General features: G+C 43.6%; 1 protein-coding gene across 3 annotated transcripts in view; it reads right to left on the bottom strand.

Annotated features, from left to right (window-relative positions):
• Positions 1–703: 703 nt before the first annotated feature.
• Positions 704–9,673, bottom strand: part of LOC127200058 (eotaxin-like) — a 30,457-nt gene continuing 21,487 nt past the window's right edge. For 2 of the 3 annotated variants that reach the window (XM_051158119.1, XM_051158120.1), the window contains exon 3: positions 704–1,187. In XM_051158119.1, the coding sequence (XP_051014076.1) occupies positions 1,082–1,187 (106 nt within the window). In that variant the 3' untranslated portion in view covers positions 704–1,081. Of the gene's footprint in view, positions 1,188–1,636; positions 1,749–6,714; positions 6,902–9,673 lie in introns of those variants that run through there. The other variant, XM_051158118.1, reaches the window with a different exon arrangement.

Raw genomic sequence — 9,673 nt, 5'->3', positions numbered from 1 at the left:
AAAAACCCAACACAAATGCAGTGGTAATAAGATATGCATAGATTTTATGAATGTCCAAACCAATCCACTTTCATTAAATACCACACACCCTGCACCCACAATAACAATATCCTTCTAGAAATACAAAACACTTCGACAATAGTGACCTTTACATGGTAAATGGGAGGAGAGCACAAAAGGGCTTAACCAGAACTAACAGATGGACAAGAATCTCAAAGCTTTAGAACTTAAAAATAACATGTTGTGGTAAAATATTATGTATTCTTGATATATACCAATAAAAATCATTTAGGCTTGGCATGGTGGAGCATGCCTTTAATCCCAGCGCTTTAAAGGGAGAGGCAGATAGATCTCTGTGAGTTTGAAGTCAGTCTGGTCTACACAATGAGTTCTAAGACAGCCAGGATGATACAGTGAGACCCTGTCTCAAACAAACAAACAAACAAACAAACAACCCAACAAACGAACTGATATCCATGAAAAATATGCTTTAAAACTCCAATTATTTAAATGTAACTTGTTTTAAAATATTAACATTTTGAGCTGGGTATGGTGGCACACACCTTTAATCCCAGCACTTGGGAGGAAGAAGCAGGAGGATCACTGTGAGTTCGAGGCCAGCCTGGTCTGCAAAGAGAGTTCCAGGACAGCCAGGGCTATTACACAGAGAAACTTTGTCTTGAAAAACCAATATATATATAATATTAAATTTTAATTAGTGTATATTCATTGTGCAAAACAGTGGATCATATTGTGACATTTCCATATGTGTCTTTAAGGTGCTTTGACAGTATTCACTCCTCTATTATCCTCAATTATTCTCCCATCCCATTCCATCCTATTCCTCAGTAATCCCACATCTACATTCATGCCCCCCCTTTTAAGATTCTGCACATGCCAGAAGTTACACAATCTTTTGAGTCTGGCTAATTTCACCCAACATAATGAGTTCCAGTTCCATCTATAACTACACGAAGCCAAGTCCTTGGGCACGGTGCAGAGATTGCCTCAGAGTGCATCTTGGAGAAGAGAAGGAGTCAAGCATTTCTTAGGCTCTGGTTTAATCTCAAAAGACAGTTGTTTATGGTTTGGAAGTTGGGCGTTTTTGGTCCAGGTGTTTTGTAGCATCCTGGACCCACTTCTGCTTGGGGTCAGCACAGATCTCTTTGCCCAACTTGGTCTTGAAACTGTAGAAAACAAACAAACAATCAGGAGAATACTGCGAAAATTCTCCCCCTTCCCTCCCAAACCCTCCCGGATCATTTGTTATGGCGTGCAGAGGCCACTGTGGTACAAAAATGATGGTCAGAGGAAGAATGGGCGCCGGGCTTGCCTCCTGCTCTTGATGGCCCAGTAAAGACATCTTTTCTCTTGACCGGAAAGATCTAATCTGGCCAGGAACCAGTTCATGAAGAGAGCTGGGAATAAACACCACATTCTGTGAAAGCTCATGGATTGAGTTTCAGCTCTCAAACAGTGTGATTCTTTAATTAGGACACAGCTCTTGACTGTGTGTCTTGGAAAGGAGTTTGGGGCCTGAGGAGTGTGTGCGTGTGCATGTGTGTGCGTGTGTGTATGTGTGTGTGCGCGCGCGCCCATGCCTGCATGCATATGTGCGGTCGGGTGTTTTACTCACACTATGGCTTTCAAGGTGCATCTGCTGTTGGTGATTCTTTTGTAGCTCTTCAGTAGTGGGTTGGGGATCTTCTTACCGGTCATAACAAAGCAGCAGGAAATTGGGATAGCGCCTAAATTTGGGAAGAAGGAAATGGACAGGAAGAATAAGTCCCCTTAGTCTGGAGTCTGTAAGAAGAAAATCTATAGGGAGAAAGTAAGGGTGCGTCAAGGGTGGAGGTAAAGTCATGAGACCCTGTACTTTGATGTGATGCACTCACCTCCCCATGGTTCCTTTGTGCAGTGGGGACCCACTGCCTCTGACAAGGTACGATGTACTTTACACTGGTAAATTGTGATAGATTGTTGAGCCCACCGAGAAGCTGGCTCCTGAAGCGGGTTTACCCTAATCCTTCCATTTCTGACCTAAGCGTGTTTGGGTCAAGTTTCCCCCAAGATTTGTCTGGCAAGGGGATGAGTGTCCAACTCTGTGATATAGAAGAGGAAACAGCAGAATAGATCCCAAGGAATAGTACTGTGCCCCAGAGAACAGTTAGAAGGGAAACTGTCGTTAGCAGGACACAGAGAGCTGCAGCCAGGAAGTACTCTGGGAGACTCCACAAGGGCTTCCTTAGCCAGTTTCTGCTGGTTTAAGCCCCCAATTTGATGATGTTACCTTTCCATTATTAATTTGTTCTCTAGGGAGGGCACTTTCTCCTCTCTCTCTCTCTCTCTCTCTCTCTCTCTCTGTGTGTGTGTGTGTGTGTGTGTGTGTGTGTGTGTGTGTGTGTGTGTGTGTTTGTTACTTTTATTTTTACTATTACGTTGGCTTTATAGGTACTTAATAAATACACTCCCTCATTCAAAACTTCAAGTGTGGCTACAGAGACCACTCCCCCGACCACAGAGAATGTAATTGGCATCGTCAGCAGGCTGTGAACTGCCGTTTCTGTTTTAAAGAAGTAACTCTCATAAAAAGTGAAAAGGGGTGTGCACAATGGCAGTGATGGAGGGAGTAATGACACCCCCATAGATACCTGGCTCCCCGTGTGCCCGTCACTAGGACAAGGGAACGGGCATCTTCTGTGCCTGAAACTACTACTGCAGGGGTAACATGTAAAGATTTCATCTCTCTGTGAACACTTTCTTTGGTCTTTTCTCATTTACAAAGAGTGTTGACTGAGCAAGGGCGTTGATTTCCCTGCGGGTTCTTGGAACAGTGCAGGAAGTTTCTCAAGACTCTGAAACCAGAAGGGAGAAAAGTAAAAATTCAAGTGCTAAGAAGGGTTGTCTGAAGACAACAGAAACAAACAAACAAAAACAACCCCCAAGGAAAAATAATAATGATAATAATAATAACAACAATAATAGATTTTTTAATAATATATATGGTCTTATAATGTTAATTTCCTATACAGTAGTATGCATATAATTTGCATTCAACTCTTATTTACAGAGATGAATTGTTTAAGTAGCTAGATGAGAAGAAGGGGCTTAAAGAATGTAAATATGAGATAATTTTCCATTAAATGGGTAAATTTTAAAAAATAAACGTGAATTTTGTTTGATAAGACAAAAATAAAAAAGCTTAAACCCAAGTCACCAGAGGTATGGATGATTGTGCAAGGTGCATGCAGTGTGGGCCTTAAAGCTCCTGTATGTTTGATTAAATTACTGAAGATTATTACAATTCCTACAGATATTGATCTTCTCAGGGCAACATTTACAAAAACTGATGCAAAAACCAAAAATGCATGTCTAATCAAGGTAGTTATTTGTGATTTGCTAACTTTGTTAGGCTGGTTCATACTTGGATGGGGGCGAATGACATTTTAGCAGAATCAAGATTCATTCAAATTTTTCTTCATCTAAGCTCTATTGAAATGTTACACAGAAGTTGTAAGATGGTAAGGCTGCCCTCCTGGGTGTCCAGCAACCACAGCTTGGGGGCCTACATCAGCGAGGAGAAAAGGGCCAGAAACTAGAGCCAGTATTTTAGCCTTTGGCCTCTTAAGTCAGCCATTTTGTTGGGATCCCTCTAAATCTCCAGTCCTCTTGATCCGGGAGGCCATGGAATTTTCAGAGCCTGGACTATAAGGAGTCCACGAGACCTGGACACAGCACAGAAGGAGACTCACCAGAGAAGGATGTGTTCCCTATGCTTGAAAAGGAAGCCACACGATGAACAGGCACTGGCCCTTCCCTCAGAGAGCACAAGGAATGGGAAACAAGCTAAATTATTGGAGCCAAGGCGCTTCTCCCAGCACCAAAGAGTGGTCCCCTGGGGGGTATCCTGTGACTTATAAAAAAGTTTCTCCGTGGTTAGCCATGTGGTCTTAACCATTTCCTCCCCATAAAAGAATATTTAACCACAACAAAGGCATGGATAGTTCAAAAGAGGGCAGTCTGTCAAATCCTATAACATTACTACCTGGTTTTAACTGTCCAATGCTAAGCCTTATTTCTATAAGATATTCAAAAATATAGAAGAAGAAAGACACACCAACAACCAACAAGCCAGTTGAGGACTTATGCTTTCTCTTTAAGAGCTAACCCCAAAACAACTCCAGATAAATACTTATGCACATTATGTACTTACTTATTTGTCTACAAAGCCTTCTTTAAACACTCCCTGCCTCCTTAAGTGATCAGACAGGTGTGTTTCTTCCAGAATTTAACAAATCATTCACGAGACATCAGACCCGTCATGATCTTAGTACTTTAATTCTACTTTGTCTCTTTGGTCCTTTACTTATAATTGATGTTGTCCAGTTCCTAAGCCCTAAAACTTCAAATAATTCAGACAGAAGCAACTAGCTCCTGATCACATGCTCACTGCCTTCTACTGAGGGCTGCTGGGTTACCCAGAATAATGCCATACATCCTACCTGTTCTCTGCATGAACCTCAGTGAGGGGTTCATCCAGCCCTCTCATTAACATCCTTAGCCAGCTCTGAAGGAGCTAGAATCAGTCAACATCCAAACCCAAAGACTGGGTCCCAAATCCTCCATGTTATAATAAAAACAAATGTGTACACTAAATATACTAAAATATTAAAATATGTTATTTAAACTCACTGAGAAGCCTGGAAGCTGGCTTGCTCCTTCCCTGATTCCCACCCACGTAAGTCCATCTCACTGTGTAATCCTTCAAAAGCCAGTGTCTGAGGAGGGATCCACACACCCCCACCTCTACCTTGCAAGTCTATAACAGCTGGGCATACAGTAGTCAGACTAAGCATATTTTAAAAAATTAAACTCACATCTCTAAAAGTAACAACACCACCAAAATGAAAAAAAAAAAAAAAAAAAAAAGAAAAAAGAAAAAAGAAAAAAGTCAACAAAGTCTATAGTTAACTAAGTTTTGATTACATCCACTCCCCCCAATGTGTTAAATCAATCCCCTTATTTATTCCAAATAATAGAGATCTTGGTGCCATATTACAGCATACAGGCAATTTAAGGGCTGAACAGAATGTGCATCATATTGCTAAATCGTTGTGTTGTTTGGGATCACTTAGAAGCTGGCTCTGGGAGTGGGCTTGCTCTCGCACCTCAATTTCAGACAAAAACATGTCTGTCTCACAGAGTTCTTCAAGAGCTCTTGCTTGGGGACAGACTGCTCACACCAAAGCTCGATGTCGATAAAGAGAGGACAGCCAGACACTCGGGAGTAAGAGTAGCACGTCCTTAAGAACAGCTAAAATGTGAACTATTGCCATCAGAGGCTCAAAGGGGAACTCCCTGTTCCAACCGCCCAGTCACTTTCAGATGGATGCTGTGAGTCCCAGTTTAGTGCTGTACTTTTCTGTTATTACTCACTCTTGGTTTGGAAGCCTCATCCGGGGGACCCTATCCGTTAGGAACCCCAGATGACTGCCTTAAAAGGGCTTCCTTAGTCAGTTTCTGCTGAACGTTTTGAGCACTAGAGTTGATAGTTCGTGCCTCTCCCTATCTCGCTCCATCTTTGGAAAAATCTGGCTTGCTGTGTACTTAATAAACCCACTCGTTCAAAACCATGAACACAACTGTCAAAGATCATTCTCTCCTGGCCAGAAAAAGCCCCATCACTCCGACACTCTTTTGCTGTCCTAAAGAGAAGCGCACATCCATCAATGTAATAGTCTCAGAATCAGTCATCAAATACTCTCCATTGCCTGCTCTCTGGGCACAAACTCACCTGCACCCTTGGCCACTTTTCTCGGCGGGAGGTATTAACCAGTTTGGCCAGGAAGGGAGAAGATGGGGTGGCATGTGATACCTTCTGATACTTGCAAGTGTTGCCTGTGGAGCCCCTGAGCACTCTTTTCCTTTGCTCCCTTAACAGAGCTGGGACCCTGAGTATACAGTACAAAAGCCAAGCCTCTGTGTTGTTATTGTTTGCTAAGGGCAAGAAGCCACCCCTTGTTGACTCGATTTGGATTAGCTGTCACGGCAGCATGCGTTAGTTTACACGCCTAGTCAAAGCAAGCCATCAAAAGATTGCAAAACGGGGTTTGGCACAAACACCTGCAGCAGGTTCCTAAACAGAGTCAAGAGCAACCTGCTCTAGAGGGTGTCTCAGGACCTTCTGTTTTGCCACTACTGCTATGTTAGAATCCTGCAGAAACTCTTCCCCCAAAATAGGTCCTTCGATTTCACCACTATCCGAACGCTCACTGTGACACATCCATACCAATATCCATACCAAGACACTGTGAGGAGAGCTAGCTGTGTTTAGATGCACTTGGCGCCTGCCTCAGTATTCATGTCAGAGAGAAAAAGAGAGAGAGAGAGAGAGGGAGAGAGAGAGAGAGAGAGAGAGAGAGAGAGAGAGAGAGAGAGAGCGAGGAGGAGAGAGGGAGGAGAGAAGGGAGAGAGAGAGAGGAGAGAGAGAGAGAGAGAGAGAGAGCCAGAGAGAGAGAGAGAGAGAGAGCCAGAGAGAGACATGAAGAGAAATATGAATGCAGACCAGTGTCAGTTCTGGCTGTTTGACTGGTTGGGGTTTCTTGTCCCGTCTTTAAACTGCAAGGTTAGTGGTTAGCAGCAAGTCTCTGAAGAGCCCTGATGTGTGGCTTAAGAAATGGATACCTTCCCTCACAGGGTCAACAGGGGACTTACCTGGGTGAGCCAGCACCTGGGAGGTGAAGGCAGCAGCCATGAGTAGCAGGCATAGAAGCGCTATGGAGATCCGCATGGTGGAGGAGACAGTTGGGAGTTATCTGCCTTAATCTCAGCCTCTGTGCTCTGCTGGCTAGTCCACCCACCTTTATAGGGAGTGGAGTGGGTGGAAGCTTCCAGTGAAGACTCTGCCTGCAGAAGGTCATGAAGGAGGGGTCATGAGCAGCGGCACACAGGCCAGCTCTTGGAAAGACAGCAAGGCAGAAGAAACACAAACCCGTGGGTGGGACTTGGCATCTGTCAGAGGATGGGAGTGAAAAATGAGATTATGTGGTTATGAAATGTAACTAATCACTAGGCGGCAAGACAGAGAAGTCAGGGAACGGCATGGGAAAACCAGTGGATTTAGGAACCCTACTTGGTCCCTGTGTTCACCTGGTGGCCTGAAGGATTTTGGAGGCCCAGAAGGCCCGCCTTCAGGAAACGGGAAGTGATAGTCTTGCTTGACCTTTGTATGTAATTCAGTTGCTATACAGCCTTAGTGTCCAGGAACTTAGTATTATGGGAAGCAGCAAGAGTAGGGATAGCTTTAGAAAACTAGGATTACACTTGGCTTGAGCTACCCATACACGGACAGACAGACAGACAGACAGACAGACAGACAGACAGACACACACACACACACACACACACACACACGGTTAGCAACTCAGGACCACCTCCTGTACCAAGCTATGTGCACATCTTTCTCCAAAGAAAGCAACTAGTCCCTCGGCACTAATAATCCCTAGCAATTCCTTAGCACACCCCCTCTGCCCCTTCTGCCTGTGAGAAGTTATTCAAACACATCCCAGGATACATCCTGGAATTAGGAGCAGTGGTGCAGCTGTCCTGGATGGGCAAGCTATGTTCCAGGAATGAACTTCTTAGGGACAACTCTCTCTACTATCCTATGCATGAGTGGGTGCGCATATGATGCAAATCAGGCGCATCGTGGGTGGGGAGAGTGTGCAGCAAGCAAAGGCTTAGGTACCCTAGCCTGCCAATCAAAACAGAAAACTCCCCAATGGCCCCCCTGCCCTATCAGCCAACTCCACTTGCTGGATTCTCAGAAGGAAATCCAGGAAACATGACTAACTTGAGACTCTGGCGCAGTCTCACTCAGAGCCCACGGCTGCCTTGCAGTGCTTCTGTGCTGTAACTACTCTGTGCTTTGTCTATTCTGTGATTTTGTACAAAACCTCTTGCTATTTCGCTCTTCCTCAACAAGAACCCTGAACACTCTGACCCAGACAGCAACCACCACTGACAAAGAATTCTTAAGGGGGCGGGGGGAAGCTAATTCTTACTGACTTTGACTCCCTCCCCCAAAGCAGGGACCCCTAAATTTTTTATTTCAATAAAAACATCTTAAGTGAATTTGAAGTTCATACCAAACTGAAAATGCTGATCTAGAATATGGTAGATTAAAATGGAGAGAAAAGCAAAAGGTCAGGACTAAGTAAATATTTAAAATATTTAAAACCAAAATACCAACTGACACCAATCTATTATGATTACCTGGTTCCTCAGTCAGAGCATCTCCAATACTCATAGATAGAAATATTAGGAAAAAGAAGACAGCAAGATCTCTCTATACCTCTAGGCACCTCACACAAGAATACAATTTTGAGGCTGGGTGTGGTGGCCCACGCGTTTAATCCCAGCATTTGGGAGGCAGAGGCGGGAGGATCTCTGTGAACCTGAAGCCAGCCTGGCCTACAAAGTGAGTCAAGGACAGCCAGGGATATTATGCAAGAAAACCCTGTCTCAGAAAAAAACAAAACACAAAAATGCAATTTTTGAAATTTTTTATACAAATTTAGTGTGGACAATAATGATCATTTGTTTGATTTGCCGTTTCCAGTGTCATCACCAATAGGAGCATCAATTGAATATAATCATTCCAAGAACCTCATTTAGTAAAGGAAGTAGTAAGCCTTTCATTGCTGTCCTAAGACCTCTGAAAATACACACACACACACACACACACACACACACACACACACACACACATATGGTTATTAGCTGCCGAAGACAACTTGACATTTATTCCATTTAAGAGTTAGGATTGGTATTAGTAACAAAAAGAGCGGACAAATGACTCAAACAGTTAAACTAGGAAAGCTGATGATAAGAAAAAAGAGTTAGGCACTCATTTGGAAGTAAAAGAAAAACAGTTAAAATAAAAATAAAAATTAACAAGTTTTTATGATTATCCAGAACCACATATCATCCATAAAGGAGAAAACTGATAGAATTCCCATAGCGAAGGTTTTCAGAAGAAAACCTTCCAGATCAGTATGTTTTTAAATTAGAGACAGTTTCTTCTCATGAGAAGTGTTCATTTCAGTTACTATCTTAATCAGTGTTCTATTGCTGCGAAGAGACACTGTGACCAAGGCAACTCTTAATTTTGAAAAGCATTTAAATGGGGGTTGGCTTACAGCTTCAGGGGCTTAGGCCATTATCATCATGGCAGGAAACATGGGGGAGTGCAGACCGACATGGTGGCTGGAAAGGAAGCTGAGAATTCTACATCTGGGTCTGCAGGCATCTGAGACACTGAGTCTGGCTTGAACTTTTGAAACCTCAAAGCCCACCCCCAGTGACACACTTCCTCCAACAAGCTTACATCTACCCCAACAAGGCCACACCTCCTAACCCTTCACAAGTAGTGCCACACCCTGATGACAGAGTGTTCAAATATATGGTGGCCATTTTTTTTATTTATTATCATTTATTCAGATTACATGGCAATTGTTATCCCCTCACTTGGATCTTACCATTCCCACCCTCCCTCCCTCTTCTGCCTATTCCCTTCCTCTAGACCTCAGACAGAAGGGGACCTCCTCCCCCACCAAATGACTACAGCCTATCAGGTCTCATCCAGATAGCCTGCTTCCCCTTCCTCTGTGTG

This window comes from Acomys russatus, chromosome 16 (assembly GCF_903995435.1).
Source record: "Acomys russatus chromosome 16, mAcoRus1.1, whole genome shotgun sequence".
Classification (NCBI taxonomy): domain Eukaryota; kingdom Metazoa; phylum Chordata; class Mammalia; order Rodentia; family Muridae; genus Acomys; species Acomys russatus.
Note: the sequence above shows the minus strand (reverse complement) of the source record. Positions and strands in the feature narration are given on the sequence as shown.